Here is a 25095-nt window from a genome sequence, read left to right as displayed (position 1 = left end):
TAACCTTCTTTAAAACAAGATGTCCTGAGTGTGTTAGGAACAAACGCTCGTCTGCATGTGATGACACCACGGAAAGATAAGACAGCTCTGGTTTCACCTCCACTCACAGGAAAAGCGCAGAATGTCAGGTGAAAAGTTCACCTTGTAAACCGATCTGCAAACATCCGTGTCGTTCTGCTACTCAAATAGTAAATGTAAAAAAACAAATGGCGTCTATTAAATGTGAAATGATCATTATTTGGAGCCAGTAAGCACATTATGCTAACAAATCTGTACTACAGTGTTCCCTCGCTACTCTCTCGGTAATCAGGACTGAGCTAGGCGGGTCACAGTGAAAATCGTCGCAAAATGAATATATATTCCACAAGAGGGCAGCAAAGAACTCCTTTTTTTTTTTCAAATTGAATCTCCTCAACTCACCTCAACTTCAATTTGAAGACTCTAAATTGTCTGTAGATGTTTATGTGCATTTAAATTGTTGATTGTCTCTCTGTCCTCATTGACTGATGACCGGTCGAGGGTGTATCCCGCCTCTAGACCAAAGTCAGCTAGGATAACGTCCAGCTCACTTGCAACTTTGATTTGCGAGCAAAAAGATGTAGAAGCACTGATATGGTGCCAGTGAACTCAACGCACTTCACAATAAACATCAGCTTGGCAGATTTAAAAAAAAAAAAAAAGAGGATTCAAGTCTTTTATGTTCACCCCCAGAGGAATTTACTGTCAAACTATTAAATTTGAAAATTTAATATTACATTCAATTTTATTATTGTTGTTTTGTGAAACCGCACATTGATATCTATAGTCTATTGCGAAGCACTTCTAGATAGATGCAAACTACATTTCGTTGCTCTTAACTCTGTTGTGGTCAATGACAATAAAGTTGAATTATTTTCTATTTTTATTACAGTGTTATTATCTCATTAAGGTTTTTGGGGAGACTGGAATAATTTAATGTCTTTTTCATTCATTTCAAGGCGAAATATGAAATATTACAACGCAGTGAGTTACAAGCGTGGTCACGGGATAAATTAAACTTGTATTGTAAAAGTATCTTTTATTTCCTTTAGTTGAGACTTTATTTGTGTAAAACAGGATTTTGCCAAATTATTCAGCTCAATGTTCAAATGTAAAATATGATTTTATTCCTCGGCAACAACCTAATTTACTCAAATAGATTCTGTATTGCCATCACATAAATATATACTGAAGATATGCTAGTGTAAAGACTACAACAAACGTGAAAAAAAAAACATTTATTTGAGAATAAATTTGCCTACTTACAGCACTTTACTTAGACAATAGGCAACCTTAAATTGGGTCTAACTAACCTTAAATTTGGGAATTATGATCCGGCTACATATTTGACCTATGAAAAAAAAATTTAATTAAAAAGAGAATGGGATCCAAATACCCAGAAATTAATAATCAGCCTCATGTTTGCACCACAATAAGGATGCGTCATGCACAATGTTTGGGATCCAAATGTAAGCAAAGACAACTCGTGTCAATCCACTGTGCATGGTTACCGAAGGATATTCACACCCAGTCACCGAGTGAACAAAGTTAGGAGGAAGAGGGAGCTCAAAAGTAACCACGTGCTGCAGCAGCTAAGTGTGGCTCCTTATGATTGAACATATTTCGCCAACATCACATAAACCACATATAGTGCCCACCCCCTCTAATGCAGGTCCGATTTGACACAACACAAAACCGCTCGGAACATGATCCAACTGAACAAAAAGAACATCACCTTCTAGAAATGAGCTCGTAGCTACGGAGCGTCCTTACCGGCATTTTTATCCCCCATGTCCTTTTGTGGTGCCGAGGTTTAAGCGACCGCAGATGCTCCCTGGACCGGGTTCCGTTACTCGCCCTCCTTCGGGAGAGAAGAGCGCTTTGGAGTCAGGATGTTTGTTTCAATGAACAGAACTCCCCCCCACTCCACCCCTGTGTGTGTCGCAAAATGATGCACGGGGAAGAAAACTCAGAAAGGAGGTGGTGTTTGAAGGTGGACAGTTGCTTCAGGTGAAGTCTCTCTCTCTCCCACTCTCTCTCTCTCTCTCTCTCTCTCTCACTCACTCACTCACTCACTCACTCGCTCACTCACTCACTCACTCACTCACTCACTCTCTCTCTCTCTCTCTCTCACTCACTCACTCACTCACTCACTCACTCACTCACTCACTCTCTCTCTCTCGCTCTCTCTCTCACTCACTCACTCACTCACTCACTCACTCACTCACTCTCTCTCTCTCGCTCTCTCGCTCTCTCTGCACTGAGATTGGCTGATAAAGGATCTTTTCCTGAATTATTATGATTAAGGTAGAGTAAGGTTGCTTGTGTGTCTCATTAAAGTCCAGAAGTCAGAATATAGAATTGTCATTTGACAAAATCATACCCAATATAGTCTTCACTGTGGCACTTTTATTAACATACTAGACCTCACATTCCGTCGCGCAGTGAGTTGAGGCACGCTGTCCGATAATTGCTGACCAAATGCTGTCATGTTTTAACAGCAGTATGGGGCAGGTTATAATTTGCGAATACGATCAATAGCTGCCCCCCTGAGAGTCCACTCCATATTGTGCCGGTCGTTTGAGATTTCTGAAGAATACTGTGTGCAGTAGAATAAGTGTGGACTCTAAATGTGTTACAATGAGTCTCAAAGTGTGGTTAATGTACCAGTAAAACACACTGCCTGACTTTTACTGACAAAATATTTGTCGCCATCCTCATGTTCTACTGTAGTATCTGTGACTTTGAGTGTGTATGGCTTTAAAAGGCAGGTCCTGTGCTGGTGAGTGATATGGGTGTGAGGGAATGAGAGTGCAGAGCTGGTTGGCTGTTAAACCCGTTTGTCAGTCTGTGTGTTGAGTGACTCATCGTCAGTTGTGGCCATCTGAAGTTCGTGTATTAAATTGCGTGTTTTTTCTTTCTTGACGTTTGTTGAATAAATCATTTCCTTCTTTTATTTCAATGCATACAAGAGAACGTCACTTCATCGCCAGCTATATCACACGCAATTGATACAGAAATTGTACTTTCTATCTGTTTTTGTTGGTGCGCCACTCTTAATCTATTGCATTTTTAATACTAAAAACATCAGGCTCACTGTAGTGCAAACCTGCTTTAGTGACGCTGTCATGCTAAAAGGCTTGCGTGGTGAAATAAATAATGTGCACTGTTGGCTTTATTTGAAACGTCACTGTATTAAGTTCACACTGTGACCGAACAGCGCAATAGGGAGGGAAAATGACAGAAAACAAGAGCCAGTGTGTTAATGTCCGACAGGCTCATTGATCAGTGTTGGAGAAAGCGTCCTGTCAGCACTTGTGGGACTCGCTGATAACAGCTCCAGTTTCCTCTGATGTCTAAAAAACATTTGAAAGCTGAGCCAGGGAATTTATCTGCGCAACCACAGAGAATCACATGATCAGCTGAATTACATGATTTTTTGTTTTTGTTTTTGTAATCTCAGATCTTTCTTTTGCTGTCCTAAAATCAAGACCCACTGCCTTGCTCCAGCCACGGGCTGGCGTCAGTTCCCAGAGAATCGATGACAGTACCCTACGAAAGAGGACACGTCTGCTGGGGAAAAATAAATGTCCTGCATTGATCGGGAAAGAACTTGAACTCTTGCATAGATTTTGACAGCAGTCATTTAAAAAAAAAAAAGTTGTACAAATAGAGATTTTAAACCAAACAACCAAACAAAGGTGACCGTTCTCATACTGATCACTATCACCTTGTTTTCAACGTGTGTTCTCCGATTACTGTCACCCTTCATCATGTTTCTCCTCCGCTCCACCACCATGTCCTGGTCCGACCCACAGGATAATATCGCCAACAGGATATCATCTAACTTGGCAGAGTGTCCTTGGACCTATACGGAGGCAAAGGCATAATGCTGTCCTTTATGTATATTTGAATGGACAAATAATCAACAGGAGGACGCCGCATTTCTGTGAATGAAAATGTTAAACGTCAGCAGCTTCGATGCGTTACATCATATGGTGTGATGCTAAAGGCCAGCACGTGTATTGCAGATGTGGTCTTGGAAGGGAGCCCTGGCTTCTCTGCGGACACTGCAGTGCAGCTATATTGGAACGTCTTCCCCTAATTCCGGAGTCAATGGCAAGTTTGTGCGAAGTTTGTGGAACTTGTCCGGATGCCAATAACTACACCCGCCGACATCAATAATTCTCACCTCTGTGAGGCCTCAGCTGCTTTCGTTCTTGTTTTCTTAGAAACAACCCATGGCGTCTTCGTCTGAGTAAATAAACGTCAAATATATGTGTATATGGTTCAGTTAGCCAGTTGCAGATTTTATTCACAGTCTGGACGTGGAGGGGAGAACTGGTCGGGAGGGATCTCACAACAAAAATCTAATGGATTTGTTGCTTTTTTGAAGACTAGTCGCTATAAGTGGGGGGGTCAAAAAGGATGCTGGATAAAACAAGGTATTCGTTGTATGATAAAATAATTGAAATACTACTAACTGAAAAACACATAAGGGAAATGGAATAAGACTGTCAGCTTGGCATTTAATAGATACTGGTACAAATTATGCAGAGTGAGTGGTCACCTCGGTCATGTGTTCTTTACAGGCGTCAGGATAATCAAATATGGTGACTAGTCTTCATATTGACAGTAAGTGAAGCCGCTGTCACTGTGGTTTATTTTATTTTATTGTATTTTATTTTATCATGTTGAGATTTTGAACGCATTCTGTTATTTTAAACGCATTCTGAAATTTCTATTTCGGCCACAAGAGGGTGCTGCATATTTACTCACAAAAGCGATGCTGCCCACAAACTATTTGGACTTACTGCATAGAGCGTACAGTCGTAGAGTATTTTACTATTTTGTTTTTGACGTTTTTGGTTTTTAAATTCGACTCGCTCGCTAGAAAAGAGAACGATTACGTAGTGCTACGTAAACGCGCCTAAGCAATTTTTAACGTTTGGATGACGTATTGAACCTTGAAATGCAATTGGCTGAACCTCAGTGTGTGGGCGGAACTTCCGGTTAGGGGGACCCAAACACAAACATGGCGTGGAGGGGCTGCATTATGAACTGGACGCGAATAAACCAAATTCCATCTCAAAGCATTGCTTTGCGAACATCCTGGTAAGGGGAAAGCCATTATAGAGTATATTTTATATTTGTCGAGAGGATTAACGACTAGAGAATGCCTGTAAGTGGCTGACGCTTAGCTGAGAGCTAACCACTGTCGTTGGCAACCAAGTGTCAATGAATGACAACTAACTGCTGCTTGCATGTCATGTGTCATGCCGGTGATCTCGATTTTAATCCATGATAATCATATTGATCATGCTGTTGACATGTCATACATATGTTCTCCTAACCCATGCAATTTCTCATTGAACAACTCAAATCATGACGTAAGCTGTCTGTCATTGATGCTCCTTTTGAAATGCTTCCCCGTTTTTTCAAAGGCTCGATTTTTTTCTGTCAAACGAGGCGTGGATTCCGTCGCGACTTGAAAAGACCAGAAACCAAGAGAAGCAACGTCAGGAATGAAACACCTCCGGAAAGCCCGCAAGGACCGGCACTTCGACCTCATGTCCGCCGGCCGAAGCTGCTCAAGCCTCTGATGTTCACACTGGGGGTAAGCCCTCCACCCCTTGCTACTATGTTGACCTTAAACTGAAACTTGTATTGTATTAGTTCACCACACACACACAGACACCCCCACAATGCTGGCCTTCTCAGAAGTGTATATGCAAATTAAGTAATATGCCCTTAATGCTTTGTTGGGCCTCCTTTTAATGACAGCATCATGTGGGGGGCATGGAGGCGATCAGCCTTTGGAACAGTTCAGGTGTTATTGTGGACAAAAAATCTATATCATTACAACATTTTCATCTGCCTCTCGTCATGAAATAGTTGTCCTAACGCCACGTCAGTTTACAGGCTGCTCTTTTGGTGCCGCGGCGATCCTGCAGTACGAGAACATAAAGTCAAGAATCCGAACTTTAAGGGACGAAGAGGAGTCCGATAAACTGCTACGGGTGAGGTTTTGTTTAAACAAAAAAAAAAAAAAAAAGAACTTTGTTTGGACTGTCATTGAGGATCTTTGTGTTGTGTTATGATGTTAGGGTTCCACAGACATGACGTACTGGCATGACTGGTGGAGCCAGCTGACGTTCTACCAGCGCCAGCTCATCCTCCTCATGTCCATAGCGGACGACTTCTGGAGCAGACGCACTGAAGGCCAGAAGACTGTCGCTGGTCAGGAACATACTTTGGTTACACGCGTCTGTAGAAAGGCAACACACCTCTGAGAAAAATGTTTTCCTCCATTGATGTGACATAACAGGTATAACTGAATTGAAAAAGAAAAAAAAAATCAAGAGGCAGACTGAAAACCAACAAGTGCGATAACATGGTTGCAAAAGTGTGCACACCCTCTTATAATTCAAACTTCTGTTTAAATATGTCAGCACACACTGGTCACCATTTAAAGTGTTTCGGATTATTTGTCATTTTTGAGCTCACAAAAGCGTGATGGTTCTTTTGCAGGCATTATCGTGGCCAACGCGTTGGTGCTGTGCTGTTGGAGGATCCCTTCGCTGCAAAGGGGCATGATGAAATATTTCACATCCAACCCCGCCGCCAGTGAGTATCGCAGCAATCAAAAGGACATTTGTAATCACATCATCCTGTTTTTTTATTTATTTTTTGGTGATATATTTATTATACCAATTCAAAGGAAATTTAACTGCATTGAATTTTTCCTCCTGTGTCACTACTTAAATTTCATAACACGTTTTTCCTATTTTTGTCATGTTTATTTTGTCCTTATAAATTTCAGCTTTATATCAGGCCATTCCAGGAGTAGCAAAAGTCAGAGTCATAAAATCTATCAATTTTGACAGATGTGATCAATTTCAAATTTCTGAGTTATCAAGCAGTAAGTCCAAATTTTCAATTTTCTTAAAGTAAAAAAAAATATATATCTCAAGCCACTCCTCCACTTTCAATCTTTTTTTCCAGCCACCAAAAGAGCTTGCATTACCTATTTGTCCTTTTTTTCCATTCAGTAGCGTAGTTTGGCCAAAGTTTTCTTTTCTCTTGACTTAGGCGTGATTTTTCTACATATTAGAATTAAACTGACCTGATTCTCAAAATCTTTTCCTCTATCGTCTTTCATAATTAATACCTCTGACTTTATTCATAGTCTTCGTCCTTGTCATATTTCTTTGTTGTACATTCCAATTTTATTTTTGTAATACACAAATAGAGCGGCTCAACTGACGTTCTTCCTGGTCGTCTTTTTTTGGTCAGAGAGTCAGTGTCTTCCCATGGTCCTGTCCTCGTTCAGTCACTACTCCATCCTCCACTTGATGGCCAACATGTATGTCCTGTGGACATTCTCCTCAGGGATCGTCTCGCTCTTAGGGAGGGAGCAGTTTCTCGCCGTCTACATGTCGGCCGGTAAGTCGTGATTGACACATTTTTCAACATAAAAACGGTTTTCTCAGAATAACGTCACAGTTTATTGTGCTGCTGATGACGCTGGGGTACTGAAGATGATCATTTTGACTTTTTCATATCTTCAAATGTAGTTTTCCCTGCTTGAAATTAGTTTTTGAATGCATTTTTAATTTTATGCCTATCAAATTATAAATGTATTCACTGTAAGTTGTGACTTTCCTAAAGTGATAACTTTTACTTTGCAACTTGCACATTTTTGTTTTAAAATATTTTTTTTCTGTACTTTCAAGTCTTTTCATAAGAATATTTTTTAATAATACCATTTCATTTTCATATATTTACAAGTAACTTTTTTCTTTTTTATTTACCTCTTGTGTGCATTTTTTTCATACAAACACACATGACTGTTGCCATGGACTTAATTTCTTTCAGCTAGTTTTAATATATTAACATTATTTTTCCCTTTTAGGATGCAAATATATTATAATTTTAAATTATATTACAATCATATATATATATATATATATATATATATATATAAAAATAATCATATATAAATATATATAATCATATATAAATATATATAATGTATTTGCATATCACTTGATTCACTTAAACTAGGATATTTGACTGTTTAATATTCTTATTTACAGTATATATTTGTACACAGTTGTTAAGACTGACCGTTTTCTCACCCTCCAGGTGTTATTTCTACTATGTTCAGCTACGTTTGTAAAACAACCTCTGGACGCATCTACCCTTCCTTAGGAGCGGTGAGACACTTCTCCAATAACAGTTGATGCAGGACAAGCGATTTAAAACCAAAAATTGAACAGAGTTTTTTTTTTTTTTTTGGTCGCCTATCAGTCAGGTGCAATCATGGCAGTGGTAGCTGCGGTCTGTTCCAAAGTCCCGGACGCCAAACTGAGCATCATTTTCCTCCCTATGGTCACGTTTACAGCGGGAAATGTGAGTAGAACAGTCTGAGATCACATTGCGCCTTCACAGAAATCATCATGCTTTGTTTTGATTCAACACAACTGTTTATTTTAGATACTCTATGTGTGAATGAGCGGAATAAAGTCCAGTGTATGAATGAGTGACTGACTAAAATTAGAGCTGAGTGGGTTTGCTTCATGCCAGTTCAGCAAGCCTAATTCAATTTTGCTGCTCTTTAGGCTCTGAAAGCTATTGTTGCTGTGGATGTGGCGGGTTTGCTGTTGGGATGGCAGATGTTTGACCATGCGGCTCACATCGGCGGAGCTCTTTTTGGCGTGTAAGTGCAGAAATGGAGAAGATGTTGTGATTTAAGTCATGATCTGAAGAAGGTGGGAGCTTGTTGTCACATGCTCCCTCAGTCATGATTTCAATTAAAGCAAAATAAGTCAAGTACTATGAAATTGATGTAAGTCATGGGAAATCATATTCAAATGCGTTTCATGACCTGGTGCATTTGTCCGAAAAAGCAATTTTGCTGAGCGCGAGAATGAGAAGTCAGTTTTAAAAGACATTTGAATGAAAGTGAAATTGATTAGAAATAATGATTAATGTCAATCAACCCTAAGTGTGTTTTTGTTTTGCAGCTGGTACGTTGCGTACGGTCACAAACTGATCTGGGGCAAGAGGGAGTCATTGGTCAAGATGTGGCACAGCATTCGTGCGCCTGGCGGTGGCGGGTCAAAGCCTGGAGTGGATAACAAGGGAGGACCACCTGGCCCCAAATGAAACTCGCTGGTATCCCTTAAGAGAATTGAATCATGTTCCTCCATCATCCCCCTCAGGATATGCAAGCGGCCTCTTATGGAAATGGAGCTCAATGATGTTTAAAAATGTTTCTTCACTATTTACTTTTTTATTGTTATTATTTCCATGTCAAAGCTAAACGTTTACGATCTGCTTTCATATTATTATTGTGAAGTGTTGCATTTAGTGACAGTTGGGCTCTCCGAACTCTTTAACCACTACCAAATACACTTGTTACTGTTTTAATTTGGTCACTGTGCCCACTGTGTTCAATTCCATCCGCAAAGAAGTCAAACCATCCGTTTGTCTGCCACTTATCCTCATGTGGATGAGCTGGACCCTCTATGGCTTTCTGTCCCATAACGAACTAACCACTATGCACATCTATGGACAGTTACGTCTGCAGTGAACCCAAAATGCAAGTTTTGGGAATGTGTGATGTAGCATTGGGAGAGAGCCAAGATTTGAATCCAAAACCAGTGATGTGTCCTCTGTGTCGAGACTCGAGTATTTGAAGCACGCACCTGAAAATAAGTAAATTACCTACTTTTAAAATCAAGTAATTCCAGTTTTTAAAATTGAGTAATTCTAGTAATCATGTACTTAGTTGCATTTAAAGTCAAGTAATTACAGTAAAGTAAAATAACTCAGTTATGTATAAAATCAAGTAATTCTAATAAGCAAGTAAATTAGTTACTTTTGTAATTGACAAGTAAACGCATTTTGGCCTAAGTTAGAATTCTGGTCCGTTATTGCAACTTTTGCCATGCACGTACAAGCCTACGTAGAATTTGGATATTGGTCTGATCATACTCATTCTGGTGTATCAACAGTGGATATAAAAAGTCTACACACCCCCGTTTAATTTGTGAGAAAATGAGACCATAAAAAAACCTGTTCCGCCCTTAATGTGACCTACTGAAACATCTGAACTTTAACATAAGTGCATGTGACTGCCAATGCAAATTCTCAAGTCATATATTCCAGTTGAGGGTGTGCTCATTTGCGCACATTATCTTAGTCATGTGTAAATTTCTATTTAAAGGATTTAAAAAAAAAAAAAAATATATCAATTGAGCTGTTCAAGTTATAAAATCATTTATAATGGTGTATGGATGTCACAAATTCTATTATTATAACAGGGGTGTGAATTTTTTCTTAATCCACTGAGACACAAGATGACCGTCCATGACTAGACATCGTTCGTACATTTGAATATTTCATCTTGGCTCAAACAGCTATCACGATGACGTTCGTTCACAAATTAAAGCTGTGAAAATATGCATTTATTTTATATCCAAGTGTTTACATGTTTCATGACCATTTGTAATAAAGTGAGACCCACACTCAAGAGTTAGCAATCTCATTTAATCTTTTCCCCCTAAACTCGGAATCACTGTTGTACATAAGTTACATTTTGTGTCAAATTTCACAGGTTCACTTTTTTTTTCCTCCTCAAACTTCCAGTTTGACCTCTTCCTCGTATCAAACAAACAAACAAAAAAGCAGATTGTATTATACAAAAATGCAAACCAATTTTCACACAGTGAATTCTCTTACAAAGTCAAAATGGCGTCGTAATGGCTACATCCACATTGGAGGAAGATAATTCTAGACATTCCTTAATGGAGTATAATATACATATAAAACCTTTTTTTTCCTGCTGAAATTAAACCTGTACCTTAATTTAAGAGATATTTTTTTTTTTTTTTACAAGGGAAGCAATCGTTATTAAATAAAAAAAAAAAATCAGGTTGCAATTTTTGTTGCACGCTAAATTGGTGAAATAAAATGTGAGCCTAAAACAGCGGTAACAGAGCTCAGTGATTTAAAAAAAAGTTTGGGGGTGGGATTTAACTGGATTATCTCAGCGAGGGGGGAATTGGCAGCAGTTCCCCTCGGAAACATCAAATCAGCATCTCTTGCAATTCGCCGTGTTGTAAAGCCCCAAATGCGACGTTGTCCGACCTAAAAGGTGTTGGAATAGCAGTCAGGCAGACTTATTTTATGGGGGTTGATTTGCACTTAAATAATGTGACACAAAAAAGAGCTCAACAAAGAGCATTTAAAAAAAAAAAAATGACTGTGAAAGTCCTCCAACTACTCTTGCAGCTTTCGGTTTGGAGGTCACAATCAGATTCTACTGCAGAAAGCCCCAAAAATTAAAAATCAACAATTTACTAATCCAGCTAGACCAAGAAAAAATGCCTAAAAACTTCTGAATTTGTTTTGGCAGTATTGCAATGTTGAAATGGGTGATTAGGATACTGTGTGGTACGACTTGGGCTTTAAATATTTAGAAAACTGAGGAGGATGTCAGCCTTTAAGTCTACTTTGTATCCTTTTAAGCGGGCGGAGTTAACTTTTCTCATCTTTACCATTACAGCACAATTTGAGGACAAATAAAATAAAATCGGGAAAAAAACAATTGTTTACAATAGAACAAACACACAAAGCTCCATTAAAGTCTCCCCCCACCCCACAACAACAACAAAAAAAATCTCTCACCCCCGAAAGTTACAGAATTGTTTTTTTGTCTTCTTCGGAAGCATAGTCTTATCTTTGTTTGAACACAAAAGATTTAAGTGAACACACGTCAAATGCGCACAGAAAGTCCTTCGTCTGGGAAAGGATAAAGTCTGTGTTGGCAACCAGTGGACAGAAAAATAAAAAGTCAAATCCAAAAAAAAGAAAAAAAAAAACAAAATAAACATCTTGCTGATTCTAAAGTAGAGATCATTTAATATAAATGCTGAGCGAGTAGAATAAGAGGTGGCACATTAATAGTGCTTTAGTATATTAATGTATGTATACATACTCGTATGTATAAGTGAGCTGTGTACCTAAACGATAAATGTAGCGCTTGGCGGGCGGGGGGGTTAAAAGCGGGCGGGTGGCAGGAAGAGAACCGGATGGACACGAAACATTGGCGTCCGACTCCGTTGTGGCCTCCGTGTCAAGTGACGGCAGTAAACGTAACACGGATCGCGACTCGCTTAGTGGTGACGATGGTGGTGATGATGACAGCAGTGGAGCGTGTGATGATTCATAAACGTGACGTGAACGCTGCTGCTGTGGAAGCATTTGCTGGCGGTTCCTGACGGCTAAGAGTGCACACAAAACAGCCTGCTGCAGCTTCCCTGTCCCCCAAAACCGTCGTGTAAAGCATGAAAAACTTAAAAAAAAAAAAAAAAAAAAACACAAAAAGGGAAGGCAACTTCATAGAAGTTAGGCGACCACGTGACGAGATCATCCCAATGGGGAGGCTTTTTGTGAGTGGCCAGACGAGAAGCTCTGAGGAGGGAAAGGCTCATCAGTCAAGTTTGACCCTGATGCAGGAGGATGCGGCCGGCCTGAGGACGTGCATTCATCCAAAGCACTTTTTTTTTGGGGGGGGGTACAATATTGTGACCACGGTGCGTGAGGAAGAAGCACATTCCCTTATCAAGAAAGTTGCAATCTTTAAAACAGAATGCTTCCATTAAATATTTAATATACTGCTGTTAAGTATGCAAAAAAGACAGACATCCTAAAAATGCATTCATTTAAAAAAATAAAATAAATCATGCTTCTCGTGGCAGTCAGGTGGCGTTCTTTCCCTTCCCAGACCATCTGGATCTGTGCAACCATTTTTTATTTATTTTTTTTAACGATTCTGGGGGGCGAGGGCCAACTTGCGAGCTGCTGCTCTCTCCTCCTAGTGTGACGCTAGATTCCGGAGGCTGCTTTCATCGGTAACTGTTTGTTTTGTTTTGTTATTTTGTCGTTTTGTTTTGCACGCCTTGTGACAAGAATCTTGAGTAAGGGGGAGGGGACAGAGGTGGGACAAGTGAATCCCTTTCGAGTGCCACTGTCACCATCACCACCCTGTTCCTCTTCCTGAATGTGAGCCTTGTTAAGTCTAGAATTCAAAAGGGGTGGGGATAGAGAAGGAACAACAAAAACACACACAAAGAAATGTTATCATATGCCCTGGCTTCCAGGCAAGGAAAGTTCCAACAAAAAAAAAAAAAAAGCTCATTCACAGAACAAAAAGAAAGAAAATTCATATCACGGCAGATACTGCTCATCTTCTAAATAGAATGTGTATGTATGCCTGTGCATGCTTTTCAACAGAGCATCTTGTGTGTGTGTGTGCGTGTGTGCGCGTGTAAGTGTGTACTGCTTAAGAGCAGGAATGGACAACCCCGTTCTTCTGCATTTCTGAGCCCGTGCCGACCGGGTCAGAACACAGGTTCAACGTAGACGTCTTGCTTGTCAGTGACAGGATGGACCCGCCCACTGCACCTTCTTGTAGACTACTGGAGCCGTTTGACACCTCACTGCACAGACATTCGCCCACCACCACCAAAAAATTAATAAGAAACAGGAGACCAGAGAGACCACGGCGGTGGGAGGGTGAGATGTGAGATGTGAAACAACAGCGCTTCAACTTACCCGAGAGCAAGGGAGATTTCTTCCAGCTGAGTCTTGTGCTCAGGTTGTCCATTCTCGGCCGATTTCATCTTGTACTGTTGCACCTCGTGGGCTACTTGGTTCTCCTGGGATTGCAAACAAACATTTTGCTGTGTAAATGTCTGTGGCTTCACCGATTTCCTTACGTAATTAGAAATCATTCAGTGGTCACCACTGGTTATGTAACGAGACAAAAGACAACGGGCAACACGGCCGGACGCAACTAAAATGAAAAACTGGTGGATAAAAAAAAATCTGAGTCGCTTTGTTGCACACCAAACGAGTGAGCACAGCACATTGCAACGGACCAACGGCCACGCTGGATTGCGCTTGAGACTCAACATACAATAAACTATTAGCGTCTATTCAACCACCGCACGTTGCGTTTGAAGGTTGTGTTCTAATGAATCAAAACTGTTGTATAAACAGCTAAATGACACAGTTGTGCGGATCCTCACCATTGCCATTTCACGGGTGCGTTTTCCAATCTCTCTCTCCACCTGGTGGAGCTCCAGGCTTAGCTGTTCGCTGGAGACTGCTGCAGCACTGGCCCCCCCTGTTGGCCACTTGGGGGGCTGCTGTGACTGAGCAGCGGCAGCCTGCACTTGGCTGCTGGTCACCGGCGGGCCTGCTAAGGCACTGGTTTCTCTCTGCAGCAGTAAAGGGTTACTAGCAGACTGTGAACACAAGAAGGAAATGAATATGGGATGAATATGAATATTTGGGGGGAAAAAAAGCCTAAAGCCAGCAGCATAGAGCTGTGCAGGTGAACTAGACGGAATGGGGCAATCGAGTTGCCATCCTCACATTCAATTTTCTATCTGAGACTTTGAATGTGTTGGGCTTTAAAAGGCTTGATTTCGACATGTTGAGTGACTTGGTATAGACTATAGAGTGAAGATTTTTTTTTACATGGCTTCCCCTTTTAAACAGACAAAGCCCAAGTGACCTCTTAAAAATAAATAAAATAAACTTGTGCGCATAACGTTTACCTCCATGCTTTGCATCTGCGTCTGTTGGTTGATCTGCTGGTTGACCTGCTGCAGCTCAATCTTTAACTGTTCCCTGTCCTGGGCTGTCTGATGGGAGGGGTACGAAGTTCCGCCCCATCCTGCATGGCTTCCATACATGTATTCTGACGGAACGGAAATCGTAAGTCAAAGTGAGGCAGACGGAAACAAGCTTGTGCTGAGACGGTTTTAATTTTTTTTTTTTTGTACCGGCCATGGACATGTGTTTCGAGTTGGGATTCTGTGGGGCGGTGACCATAGCTTGGACTGGGCCGGTCTGGTAACCCGTCTTGGAGGTACGGGAGATGGCACCAAAGCGTGAGACGGTGGGCTGGGGACCAAAAGGAATAATGGGGTCGTCGTCCTTCACTTCTGCACCCCTCCTAGGGGCCTCCAGTGATGGTTCCCTCAGAACCTTAGCGTCAACATTCTGATAAAACACATGAAAGATCAGTAAAGTTCCAAGAACGTTATACGCTGGAGCGGTTTCTTTATAGTCTCAACTCACCATCATGTCCATGGCACCAGGAACCATAACATCTTTGGGTTTGGCATCCTTAGAGCCAATGTAGGAGCTAATCGTATCACACGACCATGGCGAGTATTGGCCAGCGTAGTCCGGCTCTCTGCATTTGCCGATGCTATTGGAGCTCTCATCGCCATACTGCAGATGTACACAAAAAAACAGCGTGCTAAAATTGAATCTTGAAACTTTTTACAGTAGATCATGCATCCAGGAGAGAGGTGCTGACCTCAGGAGGGTAGTCGCTGGGAAACGGGTGCGAGAGAGTGGGGGAGGCAGCAAAGGGTGGAGGAGAGATGACTTTCCTTTCCTCGAGCTGCGAGAGGAGCTCTAGGCGACGGCGGTGGAGATAGTCCAGACTGGGCTGGGATCCGGCATAAGATGTCTGCAACATAGAACGACCATTGTAAATCTATTTGATCTACGGGTGCAACTACTGATTATTTTAATTGATTAATCTGTAAATTGTTTTTGTCAATTAATCGGATTAAAAAAATAATTCCACCTCTTTATATTAAAAAATAATAAAATACAGCCAATTGCAAAGTACACACTTGCACCGTCACTGACCAGGAACCGATCCCGCATAAGTCAGGCAAGTGTACCACTACACCATCAGCGACTGTTAGATTGTTTTCCAAAGTAAAAGTAGATAATTGCACGTGTCTTATTTTGAAAAAGTCTGCTGGTATGGAGGACTACACAAATCTGGGGCTATTTACCGTTGTGAGGCTATAATTCCAAGATCTAGACAATTTAAATGAAGTCTGAGTGTCCGAGTGTGAGCTGTGGCTGACAGCAGCTCCTGGGAGTGTGTGTTTATCGTGTTGTAATCTCTTGGTGTTCAATAAACAGATTCTCACTTAAAGGGATTACAGTAGTAAGTAAGTGAGTGAAAGATATCGTAAAAACTAAAAAACAAAAACAAAAAAACAAACAAAAAAAAAATTGCTACCGAACAATAAGCCAGTATAGCACGGCCAACATCAATCATGACAAATGATTCAAAATCACTCACCCTGACACAAGTTCTCATGGGTTGTGATTGTGCTCCTGGTGGGTAGTAGCCTTCTGCTGGGTATCTATCCCGCACACTGGGCTCTGGGTGGTACATGGAGTTCGCCTGTCCGGCTGATTGTGGGGGAACATCCAATGGCGTGGAGCTTATCCTGACGAGACCATCCCTTTGAGATGGGTAAGGCTGAGGGGGAGGCGGCGGGCCGCTGTAGGTCCCGTGGCGTACGCGTTCATAGTGTGACGGGTGAGGGTACGAAAAGGGGGGACCAGAGTGGGGGGCCTGGTAAGGGCGCTCGGATGGGCCGTAACCAGGGTATGGGTCGTGGTAAGGGGGTCCTGACTCGCTCGGGGGTGGAGGGTTACGGATGTAATCCCGAGAGACATACTGTGGTGGTTGCGGGTAGGGGTACCCTGAGGGGGGAAAAAAAATGAGGAAAGAAAAGTCAATTTCCCGAAACGACAGATGCGCATCAGCGTGTTGCGCTAAATCGTACCTGGTGGATACTGTGATGGCTCATACTGGGAAGCAGAGGGTGGGGGGCGCGTGTCGGAGTAGAACATCTCGGGGAGCTGCTGCTGTGGGTACACGGGGGAACCTCGGGCGACAGGCATTTGCTTCACACCGGAGAGATGATCTGGAGCCATCCGTGGGTGAGCCAGGGCATGAGGTGGCAGAGGCATACCAGTCTTGGGCACAGGGTCCAGCCTAAGTAGGAAATAAATGCGGTGAGTCTTTATAGTAAGTCAGTAAATATCCTCATCAGCAATGTCCAAAAGTGCTCAAGTATTATGAATGCTTGTGTTTTTCTTCTATACTAAAAAGGAGGCAGATATTATAAAACGGCATTATTATTATTATTATAATTTTTTTTTTTTTTTAAATCAGGCATATTTTGATTAAAGTCATGTTTTTTTCCCCAATCACGCTTCAGGACGATGTTCCTCCCTTAAATGCGTATTTGCGGACAGTGTAAAGCTCTCTTGAAGAGCATGCACTCGAGCTGACCCCCAGTTGTCTTGGGTCTAATTTAACTTATTAGCTGGCACATTTTTGCCGCAAGACAAATTTGATTGTATCCAGAAGTGGTTAATTATTTTAGTCGCACAATATAATCTTAAAATCGTCAGACTAAGGGTGCACAAGAAAAAAACTCTGAAATCTGTGCTAAAACTCCAGACCATTGCAAAACTAAATTGTAATGGAGCGCTTCCATTCTCACCGTAAAGTTCGGACATCAGATTGAATTTCAAAACGCACCCGAGGCATCCAAACTTGGCAGACTTGGACTGTTTACTTGCAAACTGCAAATGCTACTAGCGCATGTTCTCTTGGGAATGTTTTTCGACCAATCTACACATGGCAACTCCCTGGGAACAAAAGACAAATCGGAACACTTGGCACCACTGCGTAAGAAAGAGCTTGACGCCTTTTTGAAAGAATTGTTCAAGTCTGCCAACTGCTACTTGCAAAGTGAGTTGAGCGCCCAGCCATCATACTATACTTGTTATCTCAAAGTTTTGCTTGCAAGGCAAATAAAAAAAAAACTGATTCAATAACACGCAGCACTGACGAGATGAATATCTCGGCATCCTCGACTGTGCATGACTGGAATCAGCAGCATGATGAATTCCCTACTCACAGATCAGGTGGTGATCCCGGGGCACTTGGACTCCCTCCATCCATCTTGAGCGGCTTCCGCAGCAGTTCGTACGGGACCGAATCAGCACCGCGCGGGATGAGCTGCGGCAGGGAGGGTGCGATGCACCCGTTTGTGAGGGGTGAAGGCTTCCTGGTCACGGCCACGTCAAGGGGAAGGCCGTCTTCGGGTCCGCCTGAACCGGGGAGACGAGCTGCCAAGCGCTTATTCATCTTTCGATACCTAATGAGTACAAATAAATACAATGGCTGTCGAAATACTGCTTTTGGCGGGTAACCGCTAGGCAGAAGGCAATGTCAATTCCACCACAATATCAAATTGACACTGACTTCTCCAGCTCTTCCTGAGAGTGAGCAAAGGTGCAGCTCGCTCCACGGGGGCATCCTCCTTTCAGTTTCATGTCACGACACATGTACGTCTTGTACTTGCTGTGTTGAGGAGGCTATAAACAGATTTGACTCTTATTACTCGGAGTGGAAGACAACCATTGGATACATTTTAGAAACTGACACACTACCTGTTGAGGGTCAGCTCCTTTTTTGCTGTGGTTCTGGATGAAGTCCACTAGTCCATGCACGACGGTCTTCACCGCCACCAAGCCCTTCTCGAGCTGCTCCCACGTGGGAGGGGGAGCGTCTGGGTGAGAAATGAGCAAAGCGGGGATTATGTTTCAAGATTGCAATTTCATACCTGAACAATTCTTAACAATTCTGCTCACAGCTCAGCTATTTGAGGTCATCTTTTTTTTTTTTTTTTTTTGTCTTGCTACATAGTTGGAACACATTTGTTTTATTCTTACCGGGGCTGGGATCAATGTTGGCGAGCAGTTCAAGGTGAGGCCGCAGTCTGTTGAGGTTGGCTGGATCGCCAGTCCTCTGCAGGGCAATTGTGAGCTCTTGGACACTCTGGGCAAAGGATGCTGGGGTCTGCAGCTATGTAGGTCACAAGGAAACAGGGAGTCAACGCGTCAGTGCTTTTATGCTTGGCAGGCTGCCTTATCAAATACTTTGAAAAGCGTGTTGTGAATATGTTCAGTGCAGTGAAAATTTGCCTCCTTCTTAAATATCGTTTCATTACTTAAATGTTTAAGAGCATCAAACACTATACAAATATAACCCAGTTAAAAAGTAGTTTTTAATTGGCAACCATTAATTAAAGAAAAAAAAACATTCAAAGCTACCTGATGCTGTGTGAGAAAGCAAAAAAAACTAAGAAGGTGCAAATACTCGATCCAGAACACCACAACAAACGCACCTTATCTATGATGGACTGCATGTGTGACTTGTGCGACTGATCCCCATATAACAGAGAAGACCACTGGTCGGGTGCGATGCGCAAGCCGCCCTCCATGGCAATTTGCACAATCTGAGAGTCGTGCTCGCGTCGCAGAGCCTCGTAAGTGCGGAACTCCTCCTTCAGTTGCATGAGGGATGAATCTTCGTCTCGTTTGGTCACCTAAAAAGCCATAGAATAACGCATCATTTTTCTCCAGTTATGGTACTACAAAATATTCACTGGACTGAAGGATGACACTCAAAGAAGCAAATTGTGATTCTAAAGACATTAAATCAGGCGTACCTTGAAGCAGGAGGCCCTGTAAAGGAGCTGCACCACATGGCCTATACTCGTCTTGGAGGCCTGTGGAAAGCGAGGTTCAAGCCTCTGGACCACAAAGAGAACCAAAACCTTCCTGGAAAGAGCCGAGCCATCCTCCAGTGCGAGAAGGACCAGTTTCAGGGCCTCTTCTTGCATGGCTTGGAGAAATAAACGTCAGCATTAACGACTGGTCATTTTTCTTTTAGTGCTATAGTGGCGGGCAATGTACCTGGGCCAAGAAACTGACAACCGCGCGCACGGACCGCAGCCCACAGGTTGGACGACAACTGCTGGGGGTTCTGGTGCTGCAAGATGAGCTCCGTGACTGTTCGCTCGCCCAGAGAGCGGGCGGCCCTCATGGCCCGAACGCGACCTTCCTCTTCCACAAGCTGGCAGTGGACAAGAGTGACCAGTTTCCTCTGCATGGGTCGACTCAGCATACTTTGCGCCGTGCTGCTCAGACCGACCCCTGGCGAAAGATCAAGCCCAGAGATTAATCATTGAATTTCCAACAGTAGAAATGTAAACTTTTTAAGCGCCAGTAAAACTTTATTAGCACGGGTACGTGGGAAGTACAGAACTCTTGTTTTTAAGGTCAATGCTCTAAGATGAGTTTAAAACAACATAAATCTGTTTTGGGTTATCTACAATGTAGACTATTAATATAGGTTGTTATAAAAAATATGTGGGTGGTGTTATTTAATTGTGGTTATGCACTGTACATGTTTTAAACAAGGGGAGCGTCAACGTTGCATAATCAACACTGCCTTTTAAGGACTTGGCAGTACGGAGTTCCGCATTTCAAATTTATTATATGCCAAGTTGCTTTGCAAAATCTTAACAATACACTTGTCACAGTTCAAACTAAATAATGACACATCAACCACCATAATGGCAGGTTACATTCATTTGTCTTGCATTACTTTCACCAACATGTTAAAATTTCAATCATGAGTCCACAAATTAAAATCCATTTTAAACTGTCTGTAAAAGCTGGTATTTTTCCGCCTTTTTGAAGTGTTATTTTTTATGTCTTGCTGGTGAAGCCGTCGTCCGCAATGGCCACATTGGGGTACGCTCAACACTCAATTCTCCTGCCCAGCTGGGTTGTGCGACAAGTTTTTTTTTTATATGTCACACCAGATGCTGCTGTTGACATCATCCACTTTTGTGATGGCAGAGTTCTGTGTGAAAGCGAAAGGTGGATACATGCCAAGTCTTTGGTTACGCTGCTAAAGAACCTTGCGAAGTAGTTGCTCCTGACATTTAAAATCTCACACACAAGGCAATGTTTTGTTCCTCGTGCACATTTTTTATTACTCAACATGTTTAGCGTGTGTGCGCGTGCGATAAGCAAGGTGCTGGCAGAAACGGCTCTCACAGCATTGGCACTGTTACTCAGGTTTTAGAGGGCCATTAAATGAACTAAACATTTTCAAATATTAATCATTGTCAAACACAACGGACAGGCAACCTGACTGGTGAGTAGGACTAGGAGAGGGTGTGAGTTGTTTTATCACAACATGCCATTGCCATGCCATCACTGATGACTATCATGGTGCCAAAATTGGGGGAATATTCTATTTCTTTTTTTGGAAACCAAGACTTTTATTGCTTTACAAAGCTAGCTCCCAGCTACAATCAACACCCAGATCTTTGTCGTTACAAAATAATTAAATGTAAATTACTACGCGTCAGTAGAATGACATGACACCATCTGGATGATTTGTCCCTAATTATCTCCTCACAAATCACGCTCATGATGTCAGCTTGTGCCCAGACAGACAGCAGCCTGGTCAATAAGGATGTCAAATTCATTCATCACATGCGCTAATTGTTGTGAGTAAGCAGGCAGGCATGCAACTCAACCACACTGCTAAATGTGCAATGAGGTGCCGACATCAGTGAGTATACGGCATCGCTAGTGTATTCTGTCTCTGATAGCGCACTATAGGCCACTACAATTGATCAGCCGAGATGATTGTGAATGAGGCAGGAATGAGAACTGGTCTTAAAAGGCAAGCAAGTCCATAGCGCGTGTGCGTGTTGCAGCACCTCGTGTGTTGCTGAGGGGTTTCAGGTAGAGGGCCAACTCCTCCACACACTGCCTCGCCTCATCATAATGCTGCGAGTCCTCCGGACTGCTAATCAAGGCAACTGGCTGAGCCTTGGGAACCTGCACAATAAGAGGGAGTGGGAAAAGGGTCAACAGCAGGAAGCTTTCAATGAAATGGGGTCATTTCCACACAAAATAATTGGCTAAATAAAGATTGTCCACGCAAATCTTTTTTTTTTTCCCCAGTGAGGCTATATAAAGACTATGTCGTCAATATAAAAAAATTAAGTCAGTCAGTCGAGCAGATCACATGACAGCAGTAATATAATTGCCTCAATTTATGCAAAATAACCAATTGTTGTACACAAAGGTAGTATTAGGGTACTGCGACACCACCATCATCGTCATCATAGTTCAAGGAACAAAAATTGGCCACAAGGATTTTTTAACTGTCATCACCCATTACAGCGTAAACAAATACCATATAAATATCTACAAACCGTTTCTATTTTTAGCTGTTCCTTTACAGCAGTGACATTTTCAATTCAAGGCCCAAATTAGAAGGCGCTAAAAAATACCATTTATTACCATATCAAAATATTCATCCAGAAATGTTTTAAACAAATTTGTTACAACTGCGTTCCTACTTGATGTTGAATGAAATAACTTGAATTTGATGCTTAATCAGCAATACAAACTTACATGTGACGCTGGAAGTCTTTTGTACACTATTAATGGGCTTATGGGACAGAAGTTTTTTTTCTTCTTGACTATTTCAAGATTTGATAATCAGCCCCATTACCCATTACCACAAGGAACTTTCCAAGGCATTCCTGCTTGACAGCCAATATGTTGATTGCGCCACGCCCAGCTATAAAAACACCACCCGGAAGAATTAAGATTCTTCTCACAAAGCAGAGACTCAAGAAAACACTTGTATCAAATAATGGAGCCTCAGAATCTCTTAATACCCAAACAACGCATTCATAAACCATTGGGGACACCTATCTGACATATTCTGGTTAGGTCGCCGCCGTTGGAACGGAATTTGTTGTAATTAAGTGTGCACAGCAACACAGGATGTAATAATATGGTTAAACAGCTCACAAGCCGAGCTGCAGCGGCAAGTGTCCTTTTGGCTAACGTGAGGCGTTTAAATGACTTACCTTCAACTGGATGTCTGACAGCTAGGAATTATGTCCTCATGTATTGGCGATGGAACTGACATGAAAATTCATTTGATATACAAGGAAACTGAGCACTGTCGGTTTTCTCCCTCAATATTGCGATTTAATGAGATTGTGGAGTCAAGGTTAATCCGTATTACAATAAACAATATCTGATTTATAATGTTTTGGTTTTATTGGTTAAGCTTACACTAAGGCAAGGCAAATGAACCACATATTAATATATATTTTTATTTTATTTGTTTAAATCTACTTCAATTACAGTTACCTCACTAAACACTTAGATTTGCAGTCTTTTACGCATTCATTATGCTAACTTCCCCAAAAATTCAACCAAAAAAAGTGTGCCATGAACATTAGGTCAGTAAATTATAAATCAGATAATGTTAGCAAATCTGAGGCTTTATCACTTCCACTTTTCATGTTTTATGATACAATGAGATGCAAAAAAAGTGGACTGCACTTCTTAAGCACTGAAATTCACGAGACATTATATAAATAAAATAAACACATAAAAAAAGCCTACTACTACTTTTCCCCCCCTCAAATTGAATTTGACTACACTGCAATGTCAATTTGAAATTGATTAACTGTCCAGCCCAACTCCCAAATCAAGGTAACGCTGTCTTTCTAGGGACATTTTGCTTGGTTGTGTACCGTGAGACTTTTCCGATGTAAAACATGTGCACTGTGTTCAATAAAGGTTGTGAAACACTGCAATAAAAGAGTAAAGGTGTCCCACCTGGCCTCCCACCAGTTGCAGCAGGGCTGTGTTGACAGGCAGCTGCTCGATGTCCGTGCTGATGGCCGTCTGGTCAAAGGGACAGGCCTTACGGTGCAGCTTGTTCAGGCACATCTTGCAGACGGTGTGTCCACAGCCCAAACTGATGGGCCGCCGAACAGTCTCTTCAAATGTCTGTGTGCAGATGGGACAGAGCAGGAACTCTGTCCACTGTGGCGCTTGAACTGGCATGATGATTATAAGTGGGTGGGGACGAGTGTGTGCAACTGTGTATAAACTATGACAGAAAAAAATATATAATAATAATAATAATAATAATAATAATAATAATATATGAAAGATTCCACTGGAATCAAGAATTGTTTTCTTCCGAACTAAATGTCCTCACACATTGTGGATTTTGGGTCACATCACACGATGAATACTGGAGAAAGAGGGAAACAAAAAAAAAAGGCATTTTACAGTCAGTAAACACTTCACTGCATTTACATGTCACATAACCAGCAATAATTCATACTCACAACATTTAATTAACAAGTCCTTGCTCTATATTAACGCTACGCTGACGCTACTTTAGCATCCAACATCCAAACAAAAAACGCCAGAGGTAGTCAGGTGTCCCAAATGCAAATCCGAAGAATTGTGCGGATCTGTCGCTGTGGGTTCGAGAGCAAACAAGCCCAAAACAACTACTTATGTGGCCTACTTAATCGTGCAGCTCGCCACTGAGGCTATGGACAAAGGGTGCTTGAATTAGCTAACAGCCTCTCTACGCTATCCCGAACTTGTTGTGAAGCTGACGTTTGCCAATAGAATTAAAGTAGCATTAAGCCGCAAGCATTCTTTGATTGTAGGCTCCAGTTGTCTACTGTCGTAACTATCGTGTCACACGTACCAAGTGGGTAACTGATAGAAAGCTCACACTCAGCTGATTTACGGGGGGCAAAAGCGGACTTGTTAGCTACCGTGCGGCTATGGGTGGCTAGGCAAACCAGCGATTCTAACGCCATGCCAATTAACAAATTAAGTTGCTTCCGTGGTTAAATATACCACCGGGGGGTTATAACACTGACATTTTCTTAACATTTCGACGGATATATTCCGTCCTTACAGGCCGTGGGCGAGTATTAATCCAGAAAACTGTGGTCGAACCAGCGAAAAGTGAGGCTCGGCAGATTATGTAACATTGGGAAACCAAAGCATCCAAAATGGGTTAAAATGTGTCTTTTACGATTAAATTACGTAGTTCAGAAAAACGATGGGTGAGTTCTTTCTTCAAGTTTTGCAGAGGCTGCGAATACAAAATACTCCGGTCGCTAGGCTGGAAGCAAGCAATGCTAACATGCTAACGAACAAACCCAGGCTATCGTTCCGAGCTCTGCATCGCAAATGCCACTAAAAACAAACACACAGCTTCCACCGAACCACACAAATGTTCTCTGCAACGGCGCCGCTACTCACTCATTCCAAAAGACTTGGAAGATGTTCATCTTTAGTTAAGAAAATGCGATATTTCCTTGCCATGTCGACTGTGCAGCGCAGCCGCTGCCGAGGGGGGGTTTTGTCGGGGAAGGGTGTCAACTCTACGGGGCGAGACCAGACGGGGCTAGCCGGTTACAGCTAGCTGAGGCGCGTGCGCGCGTA

At 42.0% G+C, this 25095-nt stretch overlaps 3 protein-coding genes across 4 annotated transcripts in view; 1 reads left to right on the top strand and 2 right to left on the bottom strand.

The window, feature by feature from the left end:
• LOC148326079 (fibroblast growth factor 12) overlaps nt 1–1917 on the bottom strand; it is a 35773-nt gene extending 33856 nt beyond the window's left edge. The window contains exon 1 of the mRNA XM_088310920.1: nt 1792–1917. Within this exon, the coding sequence (XP_088167046.1) occupies nt 1792–1810 (19 nt within the window). The 5' untranslated portion in view covers nt 1811–1917. The remainder of the gene's footprint in view (nt 1–1791) is intronic.
• A 3101-nt stretch (nt 1918–5018) lies between these two features.
• Nucleotides 5019–10558, top strand: LOC148326078 (presenilin-associated rhomboid-like protein A, mitochondrial). Its single transcript, XM_088311181.1, has 10 exons — nt 5019–5133; nt 5488–5635; nt 5934–6038; nt 6126–6258; nt 6550–6645; nt 7315–7464; nt 8167–8237; nt 8332–8433; nt 8643–8740; nt 9048–10558. Exons 1-10 carry the CDS (start codon nt 5054–5056, stop codon nt 9187–9189), a joined length of 1125 nt encoding a protein of 374 aa, XP_088167307.1. The 5' UTR covers nt 5019–5053; the 3' UTR covers nt 9190–10558.
• rc3h1b (ring finger and CCCH-type domains 1b) lies at nt 10557–25073 on the bottom strand. Of its 2 annotated transcripts, none has more exons than XM_088311179.1 (19): nt 24913–25073; nt 23452–23875; nt 21522–21642; nt 19696–19935; nt 19449–19624; nt 19125–19325; nt 18670–18802; nt 18388–18506; nt 18200–18312; nt 17853–18092; nt 16707–16918; nt 16214–16623; nt 15425–15580; nt 15181–15336; nt 14883–15102; nt 14655–14797; nt 14121–14339; nt 13645–13748; nt 10557–13529 (listed from the first exon to the last, which is right to left on the bottom strand). In XM_088311179.1, the coding sequence occupies exons 2-19, from the start codon at nt 23680–23682 to the stop codon at nt 13373–13375; spliced, it is 3351 nt and encodes a 1116-aa protein (XP_088167305.1). In that variant the 5' UTR covers nt 23683–23875; nt 24913–25073; the 3' UTR covers nt 10557–13372. The 2 variants fall into 2 exon arrangements, with proteins under 2 accessions (XP_088167305.1, XP_088167306.1); XM_088311180.1 differs by having other exon boundaries at nt 14121–14312.
• Nucleotides 25074–25095: the final 22 nt, after the last annotated feature.

The sequence above is a fragment of the Idiotropiscis lumnitzeri genome, chromosome 12 (genome assembly GCF_059441095.1).
Source record: "Idiotropiscis lumnitzeri isolate Australia: NSW breed Sydney's pygmy pipehorse chromosome 12, RoL_Ilum_1.0, whole genome shotgun sequence".
Classification (NCBI taxonomy): domain Eukaryota; kingdom Metazoa; phylum Chordata; class Actinopteri; order Syngnathiformes; family Syngnathidae; genus Idiotropiscis; species Idiotropiscis lumnitzeri.
The sequence above is the reverse complement of the archived record's forward strand: the minus strand, read 5'-3'. Positions and strand labels throughout refer to the sequence as shown.